At 48.9% G+C, this 21,557-nt stretch overlaps 1 protein-coding gene across 8 annotated transcripts; it reads left to right on the top strand.

Moving 5' to 3' along the window:
- Positions 1-2,570: 2,570 nt before the first annotated feature.
- Positions 2,571-19,986, top strand: ST6GALNAC6 (ST6 N-acetylgalactosaminide alpha-2,6-sialyltransferase 6). 8 transcript variants are annotated; one of them, XM_053282559.1, is made up of 8 exons: positions 2,571-2,986; positions 3,861-4,054; positions 5,339-5,402; positions 12,905-12,969; positions 14,944-15,123; positions 17,097-17,494; positions 19,169-19,276; positions 19,367-19,986. In XM_053282559.1, exons 4-8 carry the CDS (start codon positions 12,955-12,957, stop codon positions 19,554-19,556), a joined length of 891 nt encoding a protein of 296 aa, XP_053138534.1. In that variant the 5' UTR covers positions 2,571-2,986; positions 3,861-4,054; positions 5,339-5,402; positions 12,905-12,954; the 3' UTR covers positions 19,557-19,986. The 8 variants fall into 8 exon arrangements, with proteins under 8 accessions (XP_053138534.1, XP_053138542.1, XP_053138537.1 ...); XM_053282567.1 differs by having other exon boundaries at positions 2,581-2,986; positions 19,370-19,986; XM_053282560.1 differs by lacking the exon at positions 2,571-2,986 and adding an exon at positions 3,025-3,143.
- Positions 19,987-21,557: the final 1,571 nt, after the last annotated feature.

Genomic DNA, 21,557 nt, shown 5'->3' with positions numbered 1-21,557 from the left:
CGTCAGCATACTGAGAGTACCCTGCACCAAATCTGATGATCTCCCCTGTGGCTTCATGTAGATGTTAAACAACTTCGGAGACAATATGGAGCCGTGAGGAACAGCATATGAAAGTTCAGTTTTTGAAGAACAGTCTCCAAGGGACACCATCTGGAATCTGCCCAAGAGGTAGGAGCGGAACCACTGCAGAGAAGTGCCTCGCACCCCCAACCTGCTCAGATGTTCCAGAAGGATACTGTGGTCAATAGAGTTGAAGGCCACCAAGAGATCCCCAAAAGCTCCAGTTTTGTCATTAAAAAAGCCAGACTGGAATTTGCTAAAATGCATCTTGACAAGCCAGAATGCTTCTGGGAGAATGACAGAGGAGACAAAACTGGAGCTTTTTGGCAAGTCACATCAGCTCTATGTCCACAGACGGAAAAATGAAGCTTTCAAAGAAAAGAACACCATACCTACTGTGAAACACGGAGGAGGCTCGGTTATGTTTTAGGGCTGCTTTGCTGCATCTGGCACGGGGTGTCTTGAGTCTGTACAGGGAATAATGAAATCTCAAGACTATCAAGACATTTTGGAGCGAAATGTACTGCCCTGTGTCAGAAAGCTCTGTCTCAGTCGCAGGTCATGGATCCTCCAACAGGATCATGACCCAAAACACACAGCTAAAAGCACCCTTGAATGGCTAAGGACAAAACATTGGACTATTCTGAAGTGGCCTTCTATGATTGGAATCCTATCGAACATCTATGGAAAGAACTGAAACATGCAGCCTGGAGAAGGCACCCTTCAAACCTGACACAGCTGGAGCAGTTTGCTCAGGAAGAGTGGGCCAAACTACCTGTGGACAGGTGCAGAAGTCTCATTGAGAGCTACAGAAATCGCTCGTTTGCAGTGATTGCCTCTAAAGGTTGTGCAACAAAATATTAGGTTAAGGGTCCCATCATTTTTGTCCATGCCATTTTCATTTGTGTTATTATCTGAAATATTCTGTTGCATCAAAACTCTAAAGCAAAGTCTGATTTTTGTTAAATGCGGAACAAACCATGATGGGTGCCAATTACGTTTGTCAGTTTCAAGTTATTTCAGAGACAATTGTGGGTTCTTCTGTTTTCGTGGAGGGGTACCAACACATTTGTCCACATGTGTACTTTAGTTAAGAATTAACTTCCAGGATTTAAAAAGAAAAAAGAACGACGAGTGTATGTGTTAGCTTTGGTCTCTAAGCTTTCGGAGTCTTGCTGGTAGGGTCTGGCACTGAGGGAGAAACTATATTAGATGGGATAGGATTTAAATCATCCCATCCACTAGGAGTTTCAGACAGTTAGGCAGTTCACATGATCAGCAGTAGGGTAGGAGAAGCCTGATTCGGGAGCTCCACGCACCCGCCTGATTCGGGAGCTCCACGCACCTGCCTGATGGTATGTGAGTAAAAAAAAAGGAGGTCAGATGCTGGGAGCTTGTTTGTGAGCTAAGCCCCAGCTGATAGGGCCCAGCCCTACCCAGATTCCATCCTCTGCTTTGGAAGAAAAAAAATCTTCCTACCCAGCTGAGGCTTAGCTCATGATCAAGCTCCCCGCCTCTGACCTTGTTTTTAACTGACCGCACGACTGAAAACCTGGAGGGTGCCCAGCTCCTGAATTTGGGTAGGAAGCCCCTCCTACTTTATTGTCAATCATGTGAACTGCCCTGTCTTACCCACATTCAGATGTGGGTACACGTGTCTTGTGAGAATGGCAGTACCATTCATTTTAAAGGTGAACCTGAGCGCAGTCCCCCTGAAATGCAGGATATCGAGAGAAAGGGAAGAGGAGAGCTGGTCTTGTGGTAGCGAGCATGAATGGTCCCCTTTGCCAAGCAGGCCCTGCCTTGGTTTGCATTTGGATGGGCAACATGTGAGCTCTCTAAGATAGGGGACAGGGCTGTAGCTCAGTGGAAGAGCATCTGCTTTGCCAGGGTAGACAATCCTGAGCTAGGTGCACCAGTAGCCTGACTCAGTATATGGCAGCTCCCCGTGTTCCTAAGTGTACCTTCATGCAAAACAACGTGTGAATAACTGTGCCTGCCTACAGATTTAGGAACATGGGAAAGCTGCCATATACTGAGTCAGACCCTTGGTCCATCTAGCTCAGGATTGTCTACCCAGACTGGCAGCGGCTTCTCCAAGGTTGCAGGCAGGAGTCTCTCTCAGCCCTATCCTGGAGATGCCAGGGAGGGGACTTGGAACCTCAGATGCTCTTCCCAGAGTGGCTCCATCCCCTAAAGGGAATCTCTTCCAGTGCTCACACTTCTAGTCTCCCTTTCATTTGCAACCAGGGTGGACCCTGCTTAGCTAAGGGAACAAGTCAGGCTTGCTACCACCAGACCAGCTCTCCTCTCCTGTACCTGTGTATACTGACTATGCATAATCTGCCTAGGGCCGATGATGATGATGATGATGATGATTAATAATAATAAAACTTTTATACCGCCCTTCCAAAAGGCTCAGGGCGGTTTACATTAAAACATAATAATGTTTGATAACACCAACCTTTCCTTTTTTCTGCCCGCCCTTCTCTCTCTCTCTCTTTTTCCAGGGCATCATTGATCATCTTATGGCTCATGCCCAGTTGTTTGGTAGCAGCTGAAATCTGATCAGTGCTGGAGGAGGAGAGGTAGCGGGGAGGGGGCCTCCCTGATCTGCTCTTCCAATGGAGCATGAAAACAGACGGGTGACTGAGGAGCACTAGGACCCAGCGGCTTGCAGGATTCACAGCCCGTCTCTGGACCCCAGAGGTTTTAAGCAGCTTCTTCTGGGATATGGAAATAAAGCCGGTACCCGCAGAACGGGAGCTGTAGGCACCTCCTTGGCACTGGGCTCTGGGACTGGCTGAGTGACACATCAAGGAGCTGGTCAGCGTCTGGGAGCTGGAAACCTGCCTCTGCTGCATAGCTCTGTGTCTCTTTTTGGCTTTGCTCTCCACTCCCTGGTCTTGGATTGTTTATCAAGCGGGTGAGTGTGCAGAAACGGGGCCCTCCTGAACAGAGCATCCTTTCTCCGGTTCCTCCTCCAGAGGGACCCGGGTGTCGGGGCCATGGGTCCCACCAGGCTCAGGTTGGGGGTTGCAGGTTGGTGGTGGCTCATGATCTATTCAAGAAATCTTCAAAGGGTGAGTTTTTTTTGGGGGGGGGGGCGCAGTGCACTTGGACCACAGAGTGACGATCTTTCCAGTTGAGCCAAAAAACAAATTTTAAAACATGCAAAGCCATGCAGAAAGATTTTCTTTCTTTAAAAAAAAAAAATGCATCATGAGGTGGAACATGGAAAGCCCACATTTGTGAAGTTTGGGGCATCTGGATTGCCTCCAGGAAGGATAAAATGATCTAGTTGGGTCAGGGAGATGCAGGTGGCTTCTTTCCTTTTGAGTAGCCCCCCTTTCTAGAGCATGTATTGGGCGACGTGGATACAGAACAGTTTCTGGGATGGTAGCGTTCTAAAATGCTCCCTGGGAAACAGGGTGAGGGAGTTGGATACCAACCGATGAGGTTGCTTAGTGGAGATGGGGTATGCAGGGTACGAGGGGCTGGATCTTTGTTCTCGGTCAGTTGGGCATTTTGTGTGTTTGTGCAGTGAGATCTGACCTCCTTGAGTGTTTCCCCTCCCTTAATTAAAAAAAAACAGCTGTTTGGCAAGAACTGGGCATCAGATGGCCATTTACGACAGACAGGATTATTCGGTCTTGCTCCAGTTGAGCTAGATCAAGAGGACGTTTTCTCCAGCTGGCCCATGAAAAGCTGAGGCTGTTTCCGTTGAACCTTGGGTGGAGGGAGCGTAAAAGGAGGTCCATCTGCTTTGCTTTGAACAAAAGATCATTTTGTTTCTGCAGATCTCGGAGACTGGATACTTGGGACAGTGACCTCTGTCCTGTAGCAAGCATGTAATGAAGGAGGAGGAGCACCCAAACTCATCATGGCGGGCAAGTCTGACCACTGGGGCTGGCTTCATCTCGTGCCCCCCCATGAAGGAGGGGATCCTCCGAACCATGTGTGCTATTTTGCCCACACGAGACGTCCTCTTCTGGTAAGGATACACCCTTTCTTTGGTGGAAAGAAAGCTCAGATTAGTTTCTGAGCAAAGACACCTTTTAAAGTGGCGATTCTCTTCTGTTTATCGGGGGAGAGCAACTGGCCCTATCCAGCCCCAGCACAGCATCCCTCCAGTGGCTGTTGCTGGGGTCTATCTTATGTTTCTTTTTTAGATTATGAGCCTCTGGGGACTGGCACCAATCTTATTTATGCATTATTTATTTTTCTGTGTAAACTGCTTTGAGAACTTTGGTTGAAGAGCAGTATATAAATATTTGTAGTAGTAGTAAATGAGTTGTGAGTGTAAATGTAACAAGTTGTTCTGGTAAGAACCTAGGTGACCAGATTTGGCTTTTAAAAAGCCAAATTCTGGCTTATGGCCCATTTGACCCACGAGTATACCCCTTAGGTTCTGGCAGCTCTGGAAAACTAATCTGCCTTTCCCCTTTCACTATAATTTTAATTGATGATTACCACCTTCACAAGTTAGCCCACTTCAGCCTTAAACATTCACACATCCGCCATCTTGAATGGGGTGGAGGACCTCATCACAAACGATACCGTTGAGGTGTTCCTGTATGTCCCTCCAGCTGTAGCCAATTTGGTTCAAATTAATTATGTGGTCCACAAGTTAGCCCACTTGGGCCTCAAACGTTCATGTGTCCGCCATCTTGAACTGAGGTGAATGACATCGTCACAAACCATGTCGTGGTTTGTGACGATGTGGACACAAACCAATGTGTCCCTACTATTGTACTCAATTTGGTTCATCTTGGTCCAGGCATTGCCAAGTTGACGGCAGTGGGGTGAGGACATGGACACACACACACACACACAGAATGCTGGGTGATTTCATAAGCTTCCTTTCCTTAAGGAAAAGTTACCCGATTCAAGATATTGAACTAACCTGACTCGGACATTATGTCAGGGCTTGACGAATCCCAGGTGCCAGGGGGTTATGGCGCCTAGAAATGTAAGAGTATTGGATAGAGACTAGGATATTCAGCGGTAGAGTTATTTAATACAATCTTACACACACACACACACACACACCACACAGGCTTGCATCAGAAGACTTGTTTTTAAAAGGCTGGGTCAAAGCCTCGTGTAGACAATACTGAGCTAGATGGTCTGACTTGGTAGAAAGCAGCTTCTCACGTTAGAAGAACCTGCTGTTCTTCTAACACAAACCATCCGGAGCAAAACCCTTGTCCCTGTGTGCCAGTGACCGCCCATGATGGTTTCAGACGAACCGGTTTAATATTGTTTCTCTGGGTAGGGCTTGCTCCTGAGGACAGTGGAATCGAAAGCAGCTGTTCATACCTGGATGTGGCTTCTAGCAGGTGAGTGTGGTGGTTTTGCTTTCTTCGTGTGCCTTCTCTGACTGGTGGGTTGGCGGCCAGCAAAATCCATCGATGGTGGTCCCTAGAATCATGAATGATGTCTCCTGTGTCCATTTCTAGCCACTCTTGTAGAGTGGCGAGAACATTTCCAGGCTCCATAACATAGAAATGTGTGCAATTCTCCAGTTCTGACTGGAGACGGGACGGGAGCAACGTTCCCTGTCCTAAAGGAGTTTGCCATCTCGAAAGGAAGATCAGGCACTTTCCTGGACAGCGGGCTGTGCAGCGTGCGGGTTTTCTGCGAGGCTTTACTGGGAGTTCGAAACTGCCCCCCAAAAACTGACTCAAAAAGTGGATTTGTTTACTCTGGGTATAAACCGGGCTATGCTCTAACGCACGATGAAAAAGCCAAATCGTGCGTGTGAAGTGCTCCCCGATAGCTTGCAGGGGCGTCGTGGTAAACTTGGCTGATATGTGGACGCACACCTTCATTGCGGAGGAGATGCGAGCTGAAAGCCGGGTGTGAGACGCTTTCAGGGAGGCAGCAGCAAGAGACGCTGGGAGGGACGCTCTGCTGGGCTGAATAGAGACAGTGGCTCTCCCTCTGCTCAGGGGGAGACAGCTGCCATTTTGAATCGGTACCTCTTGGCCCAGTTAGCGAGGTGATTCCTAAATTGTGTGCCCCAAGAAAGCCTGAAGGTGGTGCTCCATCCCCAAAGGGGTCACAGTCTAAAAGAGAATAAAACACCACGGACACAGCCCATTGGAGCTGTGCTGTGTGGGAGTGAATGTAGGATGTTACCAACATCCCACTGCCCGAATAAGGGACACAAGGCAAGGGAGTGTGCAAGAGTCATTGGGAGCCTGAGTGCTGTGCGTTTACCACTTTGAATTTAAATGATGTTATAAGTTGCAGCTTAGATTGCTTCTCCTCTGCGTATTGTCTAACTTGATATAAGGCAGCTTTCTATGTTCGTAGGAACATAGGAAGCTGCCATATACTGAGTCAGACCCTTGGTTGATCTAGGTCAGTATTGCGTACACAGACTGGCAGCGGCTTCTCCAAGGTTGCAGGCAGGAAGGTCGCTTTCAGCCCTATCTTGGAGATGCTGCCAAGGAGGGAACTTGGAACCTAGATGCTCTTCCCAGAGCAGCTCCATCCCGAAGGGAATATCTTACAGTGCTCTCACATCAAGTCTCCCATTCAGATGCAACCAGGGCAGATCCTGCTTAGCTAAGGGGACAAGGCATGCTTACTACCACAAGACCAGCTCTCCTCTCCTATGAAAGTCCTGTTGCCATTTGAATGGTATGTAGCTGATCCTGCCCTTGAGGGTGCTAGGGACCCACCCTGTGCCTTATGCTCATAGAAACATAGGAAGCTGCCATATACTGAGTCAGACCCTTGGTCCATCTAGCTCAGTATCGTCTGCACAGACTGGCAGCGGCTTCTCCGAGGTTGCAGGCCAGAGTCTCTCCCAGCCCTATCCTGCTGCCAGGGAGAGAAATTGGGACCTTCTGCATGCAAGCAGGCAGATGCTTTTCCCAGAGCGCCTCCCTCCCCTAAGGGGGAAGATCTTACAGCCCTCACATGCAGCCTCCCATTCAAATGCAAACCAGGGCAGACCCTGCATAGCAAAGGGGACAATTTATGCTTGCTACCACCAGGCCAGCTCTCCTCCAGAGAGTACAGGCAGTGACTGTCTGCCTGTTTTTCCAGGGTTATACAACTGAATGTTGCTTGTGTGATCTGTCCTCTGTTCCCTTTCCCCCTCCCTCTTATGTCAATTAGAGTATTTTTCCAATCACTCTGAGTGCGGTGCTGCCAGGAGAATCTCTAATTGGGGCTTAGAAAAAATGCATTTGAATATCTGCAACGTGACAGTTCAGAAGACACGCCAGCTGCCACATCGATCTCCAAAACCAAGACCTAGAGAGTGCTGCATTTTTTGCCGGGTGTTGCATTTTTACTATCCAAATAGCCAGTCGTCCTAAAGAGAATTCATATCGATTCGCTTGCTTTAAGGGCCCCAGTTTGGAGGGGAGAGTTTGGATCTTCGAGTCCCCGCCACTGCCCCTAATTTTGCCTTTGGAAGGGCTTGTTGAATTTGTGGCTAGTGTGACTTCCCAGAGCGGCCATCTTGACTTCGTGGCTAGTGTGAATTCCTAGAGTGGTTGTTTGGAATGTGTGCTCAGTGTGGATTCCTAGAGCGGTCATCCTGAATTAGTGACTAGTGTGAGTTCCTAGACTGGCTGTCTTTCAGGGTTCCGCTCCCTACCCAAGTTCTCAAGAAGTTAGTCTCAGAGTGGGGAATGGATCCCCTAGGCTGGTTCTCCTGGTCAAAAGCTGGGTCCGAGGAATGTCTAACCAGGCTCGGACCCTTGTGTGCTTCTGAAAAACTGGGCATGTATCAGCAAAAGTTGAGGTGGGGGGTGGTGTGTTCGTGTGCTAGCCGTGACCTAGGCAGGACAGTGGTGGACAACCCACCTTGTGCACCCAACACCGTATTGAGGGTGGAGGGAAAGCGTGTCCCGTGCTGTCCTTCCAAGATTGCAAAGCCCAGAATCAATTTCACCACCTCATCAGGAGCTAGGGCATCATCAGGAATAGAGCGATGGAAAGCACTGAAACGAGAGGGACTAGAAACTTGAAATGACTGCAGAGAGCGACAAGAAGTGGAGGAATGGAGATTAGAAATGTTCGCCACGGATGCAACAGGCAAAGAAGAAGTCGGTACAAAAACATGTAGCAGGAGAAAGGAGATTCTGAATACCTTAATTTCCGGCTCTGGACAGCTTCACACACAGAAATGGTAAAATGGCAAATACAATGAAGGACATACCATCTCTGTCCAACACAGTCATTATTTATCTTTAATTGATTTGCACCGTCTTTGCTGTACTGCAGCACAGAATTTTGCGGCATTAAATGCGACTCTTGGGTGTTGATCGGAGAGGAACTAAGTTAATTCAAATCCATCTGAATGTCCCAGAAAATCAACCAATAGAGGAGCTACCAATCAGTGGCTACTAGTTTGGTGGCTATAGGCCACCTCTAGGCTCAGAGGCAAGATGCCTCTAAATACCAGTTGCAGGGGAGCAACAGCAGGAGAGAGGGCAGGCCTCACCTCTTGCCCGTGGGCTTCTCACAGGCATCTGGTGAGCTACTTTGGGAAACAGGATGCTGGACTAGATAGGTCTTGGGCCTGATCCAGCAGGGCTGTTGTCATGCTCCTAAAATGAGCAGTAAAGTAAGCTATGCTAATGATTCAACCCCCTCCGTCCACATCACGTGGGCAAGACGTATTCTTTACTATCATTTGTGAGTCTGATATTGGTAGTGCTGGGCGGGGCGGAATCTTTCCTCCCTAATGTTCTATGTGAGATGAAGATGAATATTTTTATACTGCTTTGCAACAAAGGTTCACCAAGCGGTTTACATAGATAGAAATAAATAAATAAATTTAAAATGGCTCCCTGCCCCCAAAGAGCTCACAAACTTTTTTCCCCTTTTTAAGTAAGATAGACACCAGCAACAACCACTGGAGGGATGCTGTGCTGGGGATGGATAGGGCCAGTTGCTCTCCCTTTGCAAAATAAACAGAACCACTGCTTTAAAAGGGTGCCTCTTTGTTCGGTTAGCAGGGGGCTTTACAATAGCAGTGGGTATTATAATAATTACTGTTTAAGGTGCCCACCTTTGAGAATGGATTGTTTTCTCTGAAATTATGGGTTTCTCCTACTGTGGTGTCTGTTTTTCCCCCAAACACAGATTATAGCTGTGCATAGTAATAACAGGAGGCTTAGAAACTGGTTGCAATTTAATTAATGCTTTCCAGCATTTGACAGGTGAAAAGTGGAGCCTGTTTCTGTCTTGTACGTTACCAAAAGCTGCTTGTTACATGCACAACTTCGGCCTCCTGCAGACATTGGACTACAACTCCCATCATCCCTGACTGTTGGCCGCTGTGGCTGGAGATGCTGGGAGGTGTAGTCCAAAGCAGCTGGCAGGCCTGAGCTGTTCAGACTTGCCTACGTTGTCTTGACTCCTAAATAAATTTTCTTTGCTCCTGTTAGAAGGGAGAGATTCTCCCTGCCGCTCGTTTCTTGGTCAGGTAATTTTCACCGGACACTTCAGTTTCAAACAAAGCTTTATTTCATGCAACAAAAGCTTCTGGGTGTGGCTGCCCCCCCCCCCCCCGCCTCTGGCTGTTCATCTGTCTTGTATACAAGCCAAAGTGTCACTTTTAACCCCAAAGGTTCCAGTTGGCTTCCAAGTGCTATAGTTCTCACACTTCTCAAGAGATCTGGTGTGTGGCTTTGACCTAGTTCCCCTCCCTGTTGAGACATCCTTTCAAGCAGTTTCAAATATCCTCAAGGCAAGCGGGGGGAGGGATCTACCGGCCATCCATAAGGCATCTGTGCAAACCGCTTTTTGGCTGTTTGACTGCTATTTGCAGATAACATTCCAAAACACTCCTCTAGATAAACACGTGCGTAATAAACAGGACTGTTCACCATATGTTATCAGCAGCTCAGGACTGAGTGGGTGGGGGGCATTCCATGTCAGCTGGTGCCCGGCTTTGTGAATCCAGCCACACCTTAAGACAGACTTTGTAGAACTTGCAGAGAAGGGCAGCCCAAATGATCGGGGCTGGAGTGATTCCCCTACAAGAAATTGCAAGTAGTGTTGGATCTGTTCCGTTTAGAAAGAAGGCGGCGGGCGTGATAGAGGTGTAGATACGTAGGCACTGTGTGGATCAGGAGAGCTGGTCTGGTGGTAGCAAGCATGACTTGTCCCCTTTGCTAAGCAGGGTCTGCCCTGGTTGCATTTGAATCGAAGACTCCATGTGAGGACTGAGATCTTCCCCTTAGGGGATGGGGCTGCTCTGGGAAGAGCATCTGTGTGTGTGCATGAAGAAGGTCCCAAGTTCCCTCCCTGGCATCTCCAGATAGGGCTGAGAGAGACTCCTGCCTGCAGCCTTGGAGAAGCCGCTGCCAGTCTGGGTCGACAACACTGAGCTAGATGGACCAAGGGTCTGACTCTGTAGAAGGCAGCTTCCTCTGTTCCTATGTTCATGTGACTTCCTTGTGCTGGAACATCGTTGTGAGGATGACGACCAGCGTTTCTTTGCTAGGAACTGGTACCCCACAAAGAGAAACTCCTCTGAGCAAATGGGGACAGATGGAGTAGATCCCAGAGGTGTTGCAAAAGGCACTCTGTGCATGCTCAGAGTCTGCTTTCTTATCGATTAGGACTTTCCTGACTTTCAGTGCTTAGCTCTGGCATTGGAAACAAGTGTCCGGCCAAGCGTTGGCACAAAAGAAGCAGTGCTTTGCTCCGGGGGCAACTCTAGAACAAATATACTGGGGGAGCAAAGGATGTTATTCGTAGGGATGTGCATGAACCTATTCGGAGGCCCTGTTACGGGCCTCCAAACAGGTTCTAATATGAGGCCGATTCGAAGTTCGAAGGCCCCGGGGGTTGGTGCTTTAAGGGCGGAGGGAGGGTGCACTTCAGAGATAGGCTTATTGTTTATTTATTCTATTTATTTATTTATTCGATTTCTATACTGCCCTTTCAGAAATGGCTCAGGGCAGTTCACACAGAGAAATAACAAATAAATAAGATAAACAAAATGGATCCCTGTCCCCAAAGGGCTCACAATCTAAAAAGAAACGTAAGACACACACCAGCAACAGTCACTGGAGGGATGCAGTGCTGGGGACGGATAGGGCCAGTTACTCTCCCCCTGCTAAATAAAGAGAATCACCACGTTAAAAGGTGCCTCTTTGCCAAGTTAGCAGGGGTATTACTCTGGGAATACATGAGAAGAATGTGAAGTTTAACCTTCATTTAGACCATCTGGTTTTGCTTGTTTGTTTTATTACATGAATTGCAGTTTTGGAAGGATTTATAATCCTTGTGAGTAGATTTACCTTTCTAAGTAATGTTTGGGGCCACGTGGATGATTGGAAGCTTGCTTGAATTGGTATGAAGCAGCATTTGAATTTAGGAGTGTTCCAACTGAATCAGGCAAACCGGTTTGGTACACACCCCTAGGCAGAGATAAATTTATCTCCCTCTCTCACACCTCTAGATCCAGGGGTCATCCCATGAAACTGAAGGCCAGGAGATTTAGGGCCAACAGAGGGAAGTCCTTTTTCACAGAGCGCATAATCTATGGAACTCTCTGCCACGGGATGTGGCGATGGTCACTAGCTTGGATGGCTTTAAAAGGGGCTTAGTCAGATTCATGGTGGACAGGTCTATCAATGGCTACTAGTCTGAGGGCTACAGGCCACCTCCAGCCTCCAAGGTACGATTCCTCTCAATACCAGTTGCAGGGGAGTAACAGCAGGAGAGAGGGCATGGCCTCAACTCTTGCCTGTGGGGTCCCCAGAGGCATCTGGTGGGCCACTGTGCGAAACAGGATGCTGGACTAGATGGGCCTCCTTGGGCCTGATCCAGCAGGGCTGTGCTTATGGGTTAAACATTGATGAGTTTACAGACTTTGATCGGCTGTCTGTTTGAGTGGATTTCTGGGTGCTTGCCAGGCTGTCTGGATAACCTCACAATGCGGAGAACGCGGAGGTGAGATTTTCAGCCTTGCCACCTTTTAAAAATAACGTTTTCCCCCAGAGTAGCGCCAAGGGCCGATTTGGAGGGGCGTGAGTTTCCATTGTGAAGGCAAAGACACCCTTGCCGACGTTTCTCAGACGGAGGCTCTTGCTCTTGAAATGCCTCGATGCTTGCATTCGGGATCAGTGCCGCAGCGCCCCCTGGCCAGGACTGACCCCAGATGCGGGGGGCATTAGCAAATTGTCCTCGGTGGTCCCCCTTCTACCTGGATACCCTCCCCCAAGTTTCATAGGAAACCTACTTTGTCGGTAAGGGTTGTTGGGAGTTGGCAGATCTCTTTGGGGGTGGGGTCGGTCCAATGGCATTGGTAGAAACACTGCCCCCTCCTCTCCGTGCCTCCTTTCCTCTCCCACCCCCCTTTTTCTCCTCCCCCTTCCCTTCCCTATCCCCACTGTGGGTGTTTTTTAGGGGGCTAAACAGATGCATAAATGAAAACAAGCAGGGTCAGGGGGAAAGCACCACATCAGCGGGAACAGAAGGGCAAAATGGTGCAGAATTCGTTTATTACCGAAAACGAGTCCCAACTCATTCAAGTACCTTGTCTTCAGGGCAAAGTCTTCACAAATCACAGTACGAAGCTTCTCTCCAGCAAATGATGGTTTGGCCTTATTTAAAAAGGGGTGTGCCAATTATTGTTGTTTGTGGCTTCCTCCTTTTCCCTGGGCGTCGGCTCGAGACGAAAAAGTCTGAAGCGCTACTAAAGGCAGGCTGCAAACAGAGGAGTTACGTAGGGACCCTGCCCGTGCCTGGAACTCAGGCTGGCCCTGATACAAAGCCGGCCTCAACCGGGGAGTGGGAGGTGAGACCTTGGAGTTAACCCTTACCTTTCACTATCTCCCTCTCCTTCTTCTTTTTACAGGTGCCCAGATTATGTTGATCCAAGCTCTCATCTGAGGCCGGGACGGCGACATGAAAAATAACACAGTAAGAGGAGTTATCTTTTAAATTCATCATTCGTGCACCAGGTCTCGTCCCAGAACGGAAGTGAAGTGGTTGGCCTGGCTCCTGGGAGGCTGGAAGAGGCTACCTACCTGGCTGGACTGGCTTCTGCTGCCTGTTCTGGGTTAGAGGAGTGAGTGGACGAGGCTTCTTTTAACCACGGAGGCCTTTGAAAATCATTAATCCAAGCTATAGCACTATAATATACTGTGGCTAACATTTTGCTTTTCAGAGGGCTTCCTCTTTTCCAAGAGTTCTGGGCAAGCTCTGATGTTTTCTGAAACTACATGCCTGGCCTGTCTTATTGGCTCGTGGTTGCTGCGGGTGCCTTGAATGCTGCTTTAATTTGTTCATTGCGATGGAGAGCAGAGCTGGTCTTGTGGTCGGAAGCATGACTTGTCCCCATAGCTAAGCAGGGTCTGCCCTGGTTGCATCTGAATGGGAGACTTGATGTGTGAGCACTGCAAGATATTCCCCTCAGGGGATGGAGCCGCTCTGGGAAGAGCATCTAGGTTCCAAGTTCCCTCCCTGGCAGCATCTCCAAGACAGGGCTAAGATTCCTGCCTGCAACCTTGGAGAAGCCGCTGCCAGTCTGTGAAGACAATACTGAGCTAGATAGACCAATGGTCTGACTCAGTATATGGCAGTTTCCTATGTTCCTATGAACCCTTCCATCAAAATGATCAGGGTGGGTCACATCAAAGAACATTGGAAGCTGCCTTCTACTGAGTCAGACCCTTGGTCCATCCTAGCTCAGTCTAGTCTACCCAGACGGGCAGCAGCTTCTCCAAGGCTGCAGGCAGGAGTCTTGCTCAGCCCTCTCTTGGAGATGCTGCCAGGGAGGGAACTGGGAACCTTCTGCATGCAAGCAGGCAGTTGTTCTTCCCAGAGTGGCCCCATTTCCTAAGATCTTACAGTGCTCAAACATGTAGACCATTAAAATCTGGAGAAAATAATATGGGATAAAACAAATCGCAATCCATCACCAGGGTGTTTTTCAGACAAACCGCAAGTTTACTGTGGGGCTTTACTGCAAGTTCAAAATTTCCCCAAAAAAACCAACACAAAAAGTAGATTTTTTAAAAACTCCAGATATAAATCAAGCTACTCTCTATCACACAATGAAAAACCCAAATTGTGTGTGACGTGCTCCCCGATAACTTGCAGGGACTTTGGGGTCAATCTGGCTGATATCTGAATGCACCCCCTCCATTCCAGAGGAGATGCAAACTAAAAGCCCTGTGTGAAAAATGCCCAGCAGGATAAAAATTGAGCAGCATAAAACTGCATCTTTCAGAGGATGGCATGAAATGAAGGAACTGGTGGTGGTACAGTGGTTAGGGTGGTTGGACTGGGAAGGCTTGGGTTCAGTACCTGGAGGGGCATTTGCTAGTCGTTCTTTGTGCAGGTTCAATCCCAGGCAGAATCTCCAGGTAGGAGATGGGAAAAGACTCCAGCTTGAAACCTTGGATTGCTGCTGCCAATCAGTGTAGACAATCCTGAGCTTGATGGATCAGCGGTCTGATTTGGTATAAGGCAGCTTCCTCTGTTCTTGTGCCCAATTGAGTGGGGCAGTGCACACCATGATATCCAGGTAGCATTGCTAGGCAGCAGCCAGGGCAGGAGAGGAAAGGAGGAAGTGCCGGCTGCCCCTGCTGGATGTGGAGAATGTCATCTGGGCACCCTGCAAAATTGCCTGTAAGAATAGATCAAGCCTGCTCAGTTTAGGCCCCCACCAGCTGTTTTTAGACTACAACTCCCATAATCCCCAGCCACAGTGACCAATAGCTACGGATTATGGGAGTTTTAGGCCAACATCTGCAGGAGGGGGCCAAAGTTGAGCAGCCCTGGAATAGATGAGTCCTACGGGCATTTTTGTAGGGTGCCAAGATGACATTCCTCCAAGTCTCTTTCCATCCCTCTGACCCTTGGTCTGCTTATTCTCTCTCCCCCCTGTAGAGCCCCCGTGCTGCTGTTTGTGTGGTCCTGTTTTTCCTAGTCACGCTCTTCATAATCTACAGCTCCAACAGCCGGAACGAGGTTTTCCATTACACCTCCCTACGGGTGCAGCCTCATCTGCCCACCAGCCTCAAGAAATGGGGCGTGAAAACTGGATACCTTCCTGTCTCGGGAAACAAGGTAAGAGGAGCATCTGAACTTTCAGTGACGTGTTACTGGAATGGAATGGCATCTTTATTACAGTCACCGGCCAGACAGAAACATAAAAGGTGTTACTGGTCATTAACCAGGTTTGCCAGGCGCGTCCTTTCTCGTAGACCTTAATCTCAGATCACTCTGAATTGAAGACAACCCCCTTAAAATACAGAAGTGAAATACAGGTTGTATTTGTATTTACTGAAAAGGAAGAGGACTCTGAATTGAAGATGACAACCCCCCGCCCCCAGGGGCATATCTAGGGTAGGGCAGGCAGGGCACGTGCCCCGGGCGCCATTTGAAGGGGGCGCCATTTTTTAAAATGAAAAAAAAAAATTTAATTGGACACCGAAAACATTTTTTAAAATGAAAAAAAAATTTAAGTGGACACCGAAAACCACGCATACTCAAATGGCCTCTGCAAGACCCTAGTATCTGGGAAAAGTCAATTTCTCCATTTATTTTTAAAACTTATGTAATAGTGATGCTACAATGCATAGTAGAGAATTAGACAGGCACTTCTGTTTAGTTTTCCAACTACACCGCCACATAGTATTTGGGTATTTCATGAGCCCCAGCATACTGAAATGTGTAGTTTTCAAGCATTTTTTGGTCTGGCTATGTCCACTGCTAAATAGTTTTTGAAATATTAAAAGATTAACGAGCTTGACTTGTATTTTTCAGCTGATATAATGGTAAAGTTATCTGAAAGATGGCTGTCGGATGTTTGGACAGGGGGCACAATTTCAGTGCTTGCCCTAGGCGCTATTTTTCCTAGATACGCCTCTGCCCACCCCCCAATTTCTAAAATCAAAAAACTTGGGGGGGAAACCTAGTCTGTTCTCTCCATGGAGAAACCTTCGGAGGACATTTCTGCCAATTTCCACTTCCATTCCTCTGACAACACTGATGAAATAGAATGGCCTGAAACCATACCTGTTTAGTCAGGCTTTTAGTTGATAGTTTTAAAGATCTACGTGTTTAGAGTGTTATCAGTATTTTAAATTTAAAGTTTGGAATTCTTGAGAGCGGCTGCTGGTCAGTGCAGACAAGACTAAGCTAGATGGACCAGTGGTCCGACTCGGTAGGCAGCAGCTTTCTACATTTAAGGTGGGGTTGTAGCTCTTTAAAAGATTCACATGTTCCTTGTAGCAACACAACAGTTTTTGTGTTGGCTTGGCTTTATCAGATGCATGATGAAACCTTCTACTGTAATTTTTTTTTCTAAATCTCCAGCAAAGCTGATACTGCAATAAATGTGTTGGCCTTTAAGACCCCCCCCCCCAAACTCTTTGTGTTAATAGCTAACAGGGCTATTGCTCTGGAAGTGGTTAGAAAAACCTGGTGTTGCGGGGGAGATGCATGCTGTTGCCCTCTAGAGGCTAGAAAAGGAAAGACAGCCCACCAACCTAAATTAGCTCTGTTGCTTCTGCAGAGTTCTTGAGTCAAGAACTTTTGAGTCAAGTTTTTCCCCAAAAATGGATTATGGATGGGGCCGTAGCTCAGTGGTGGAGCGTCTGCTTTGCATGCAGAAGGTCCCAGGTTCGGTTCCTGGCAGCATCTCCCGGTAGGGCTGGGAGGGACTCCCACCTGAAACCTTGGACTGCTGCTGCTGGTCAGGGTAGACAATACTGAGCTAGACAGATTAAGGCTCAGACTCTATATAAGGCAGCTTTCTAGGTTCCTAAGTAGGAAAGTAGCCATCTGCCTGTTGGGCTAGTTTTCTATGTACAGGAAATTGGGTGGTTTCGTTTTATGTTTTAACAGGGTCGTGCAGAGTGTTAAAAATGTGCCACAGGACAGGCAGAACTCTTAATATGGGACCCTGGCGAATGTCAATGACCCAGACCAGCTGCAGGGCCTTGGGCTGGGGGTGATGGGAGTTTTAGTCCACGACACCTGGGAACCCCCGGCCCAGACCCAAGTACTTGCTGTACTCAAGATTTCCCTTCTTCCAGACCTTGGACCGGCATTGCCACCAGTGTGTGATAGTCACCAGTTCCAGCCACCTCCTCGGGAGTAAGCTAGGAGCGGCCATTGATCAGTCGGAATGCACGATCCGCATGAACGACGCTCCGACGACGGGCTACGAGGCGGACGTGGGGAACAAAACCACCTTCCGGGTTGTGGCCCACTCGAGTATCTTCCGGGTCCTGAAGAGGCCTCAGGAGTTTGTCAACAAGACCCTGGAGAGCACCTTGATCTTCTGGGGGCCGCCCGTCAAGATGCAGAAGAGCTTGATCAAGGTCATCCAGCGGGTCAGCGTGGCCTTCCCCAACATGTCGGCCTTCGTGGCTTCCCCCGAGCGCATGAAACAGTTTGACGACCTGTTCAGGAAAGAGACGGGGAAGGACAGGTGAGCACGCCCCTCTGGTCTCCTCTCTCTATGACCCTACTGTGTGTGGGGGAGGCAGTGGGGAGGGGGGATTGGCTGCATCTTTCTCTTAATCGCCTGCGGAACTCACTGCTTCAAGATGGCGCATTGGTGCTACACTTGGGATGGTCCCAAAGCAGGATGTGGTGGTGGCCACTAGCGTAGATGTCCTTAAAAGGGGTTTAGACAAATTCATGGAGCTCAGAATGGTGTGCATGGCTTTGTTTATCCCCACAACAACCCTGTGAGGTATGTTAGGCTGAGAGAGAAGCCACTGTTTCAGAGGCTTCCCGTGAGTTTCATGGCTGAATGGGGATTTGAACCTGGGCCTAATACTTGCCTTGTGAAAAATCAGTCTTCAAAGTCTTCTGAAAAATAGGGAAGGTGGAGACATTGCAGGATGCTCCAGGGAAGGGAATTTGACACTGTGGAGCCACCACCGAGAAGGCTCTGCTCTTTGGACCTTCTGTATGTAAATCTTGTCCTCTGCCAATGAGCTGTGGCTGCTCCTTCTGGATGGGAGACCCATGGAAGAGTAGGGTAGACATATCTATTAGATGTTTTGAAGAGTTAGTTTGTGCAAAAGAAAGCCAAACTTCTCAATTACCTATCTATATCAAATTTTGTGTACACAATTCTGCCACTTAAATTAGCTGAATGCATTGCTTTTTACACCAGAATATCCCTGGGTCAAAGATGTAAATAATTTTATGGGGTTTTTAAAGCAGAAATGCTGGATATAAAGATCATATTTTAACTATTACGGTTCTCAACAGATTTAACACTCAGTAATCGGAGGAATAATTCAAAAATAACACAGTGCCCAAGATGATCAGAAGATCTTTCTCAGATTCAAATTTGCTAGGATTCAAACTTACTGTGTATGGTAATTATTTAGAAAAATGAATAATGTTTGGAGTCAAAATCCTACAAATTTCAAACCGCTCTTTCACTTTCCCTTGGCAAGCACATTAATTAAAAAAAAATCTATGATCTTCATTTCATTCCTTGAACTTGCCTATAAGTGTAATCTACACAAAATGACTTTGCCCAGTCACTGTTAGGCTATACCTGTCAGTATTGTGTGTTTTATAATGGAAAAAATGGGTTTGAAAGATGGATGATCAGCCCACTAGCTTTCTTTGTTTCCTGTCTCCCCTCTCATAAGAACATAAGAACAGCCCTGCTGGATCAGGCCCAAGGCCTATCTAGTCCAGCATCCTGTTTCACACAGTGACCCACCAGATACCGCTGGGAAGCCCATAGGCAAGAGGTATGTGCATACCCTCTCTCCTGCTGTTGCTCCCCTGCAATTGATATTTAGAGGCATTGTGCCTCTGAGGTTGGAGGTGGCTCATAGGTGGCTCATAGACACCATTCTAGTAGCCATTGATAGACCAGGCTAGAGGCCATCACCACATCCCATGGCAGGGAGTTCCAAAGGTTAATTACACACACTGTGAAAAAGTACTTCCATTTGTCGGTCCTGAATTTCCCGGCCTTCCGTTTCAAGGGATGGCCCCGGGTTCTACGGCTTTTCTTTGAGCATTCTCAGTTGTCAGTGTGACAATTGACCGAGTTCAGATTTTGAGAAGTGGACACTTCCCTTGCTTTTCTGTGACAATGTGCCCTGCGCTTCTCCCCCCCCCCCTTCAGAGTGACGTCGCGGTCGTGGCTGAGCACGGGCTGGTTCACCATGGTGATTGCCGTCGAGTTGTGCGACAGGGTCCACGTTTACGGGATGGTCCCCCCGAACTATTGCACGTAAGTACCCCGCTCCGATGCCTCGTGGTGGGGTCAGAGAATTTGGCCGCCGGCTCTCACCCTGTGCCTCTGCCTTCCCCTCCCCGACAGTAGGAAGCCTCCGCCACACAAGATGCCGTATCACTACTACGAACCGAAAGGCGCGGATGAGTGCACTACCTACATCCACAATGAGCGGAGCCCTAAGGGCAACCACCACCGGTTCATCACTGAGAAACGGGTCTTTGCCAAGTGGGCCAGCCTCTACAACATCACCTTCTCCCATCCGGTCTGGGAGTAGGCCTCTACAGGCTGAGGGTCAAGCCACATAAGTGCCAAACTCTCTGGGTTCGACGGGGCGGGGGTTGAGCCTGGCCCGGAGCGGAGAGACACCTCCTTGTCTGGTGGAGATGCTACCATGTGCTTCTTGGGTGAATGTTTGGCATCGTCTACCCCGGCTTGGAAACCTGGCCGCCACGGGTGGGAATCGGAGAACCGTCCCATTTCCGTGGCACGGGAGGAAGAACTCTGCTGGAGCAGGCCAAAGGCGCGTCCTGTTGGCCGTGGTTCGAAGATGCACGACCCCACCCTCTTGCTCAAGCTAAGCCGGCCTAGTCCTGGTCAGGGCCTGGATGGGTGGCCACCTGGAAATCCTACGTACGCCACCTTGAGTTCCGTGATGGATGGAAGGCTGGCTGGCTGTAAATGAAATAAATTGAATTAATAGCCCAGCATCTTGTTTCTACGAGCAGCCAGTCGGATGCTTCTGGGAAGCCCATACACGAGGCACGGAGGCAAGAGCCCTCCCCTCTTTGCCCCCCTCAGAGCTGAGGGTCTGTTCTTGGCTGTCAAGATCAAGAGCTGCGGGTAGATAATCCGTGATAAGAATGAAAGAAAGAGCGGCTGTGTTCATGCCCTGCTTGTCAGCGCTCCTGGAAGATCAGATCCTTTGGGGCGGGCAGAAAGCAGGGCGGAAGGCCATCGCCCTCCGCCATCTTTGCCTTTTGAACATGGAAATGCCTTCTAACCATCTTCATCGAAGCCCAGTCCTTTGTCCAAAGGCAAGCGGGGACCCGTTGCAAAGCCAGAATGAGGGTGTACTCTGGGCTTGACGTCTCGAGAGGTGCAGGGTTTTGCCTTCTCTTCCCCACACCGCCACTCCCTTCCTAGAGTTCGGGGTGTGCACAAAACCGGTTTTGCCTGGTTCGGTTCGAACTGGGCGTGTTCTGTTTTGTGCCCCCCGAACGGACCCTCCGGTTCGGCTCAAATTTGAGCTGGTTCGGGGGTTCTGAGGTAAAAGGTTTTGTTGTTTTTAGAACTCACTGCCGGGTCTGGGGGTCCTGCCACGGTGCGTGTGTGTGTGTGTGTCTGCCATCTCTATCTCACCCTCCTCCCACTGGCCTTCCCCTGCTCTTCAAAGGGCCATTTTGGCCCGCTTGGGGGCCATTCCTCCAGTGACAGCGGCCATTTCGGAGGCTGTGCATGCGCGGCAGCCTCCAAAATGGCAGAGACACCCCCGCCACACACACTCGGACCCTCGGTGAGTTCTACAATAATTTTTAAAAACCCAAAACTTTAGAACCCCTGAATCGGCTCCGAGCCGGCCTGGAGAGTTCAGCCCGTGGTCAGCCCAGTTTGATGGCAAACTGGCTCGACCTTGAGCCCGTTCACCCATTCCTACCTAGGGTTGCTGGGACATCCTCCCCACTTCTGGAGCAGGGAGACCCTCCGGTGGGCCTCCCCGATCTAGCGCTCTTCAGCCTAGAGGAGATGCCTTGCCATTCTTGTGCATTCACAACATCCCTGCGAGGTAGGGCAGGCTGAAAGAGCAGGTAGAACTGCACCCGATCATTCCGGGGCTATCCCCCACCCCGCTCTTTTCTTCTATCGTGAAAAGCATCTGTTGGTGACTTCGGTGGGGAGAGGCCACCAAAGCGGGGCGGTGATGGGGGGAGGGAGGGAAAGGGCCATTTAACCCTTTCCTTCCCGCAGTTGGCTTAGAATGGCACTCCTGCTTTTCTCTGGGTGTCATCACTTCCCTGGGGTCACCACCGAGAGCAGCAAGGCAGTAATTTCCACCCCATATCATGAGCCCAACCCGGCTTTCTTGTCACTGCTTTGTAGCACCCCCTGAACTTAGTTCTGTCTACAAGATCATTAATGCACAAATAGATCACATTGTTATTACGGAGATTTATATCCTGCGTTTCAACAAAAAGGGTTCCGAAAGCGGTTTCAATAGAAAAAGGAATACTGTAAGAGGGTTCCCTGCCCCCAAAGGGCTTGCAGTCTAAAAAGAAAG

Source organism: Hemicordylus capensis, chromosome 17 (genome assembly GCF_027244095.1).
Source record: "Hemicordylus capensis ecotype Gifberg chromosome 17, rHemCap1.1.pri, whole genome shotgun sequence".
Taxonomy (NCBI): domain Eukaryota; kingdom Metazoa; phylum Chordata; class Lepidosauria; order Squamata; family Cordylidae; genus Hemicordylus; species Hemicordylus capensis.
Note: the sequence above shows the minus strand (reverse complement) of the source record. Positions and strands in the feature narration are given on the sequence as shown.

Excerpts from the sequence above, each read along its gene's own strand:
- ST6GALNAC6 (XM_053282559.1), top strand. Across the intron at positions 15,124-17,096 it reads TTCCTGTCTCGGGAAACAAG|ACCTTGGACCGGCATTGCCA; the intron begins GTAAGAGGAGCA and ends CCCTTCTTCCAG. Across the intron at positions 17,495-19,168 it reads AAAGAGACGGGGAAGGACAG|AGTGACGTCGCGGTCGTGGC; the intron begins GTGAGCACGCCC and ends CCCCCCCTTCAG.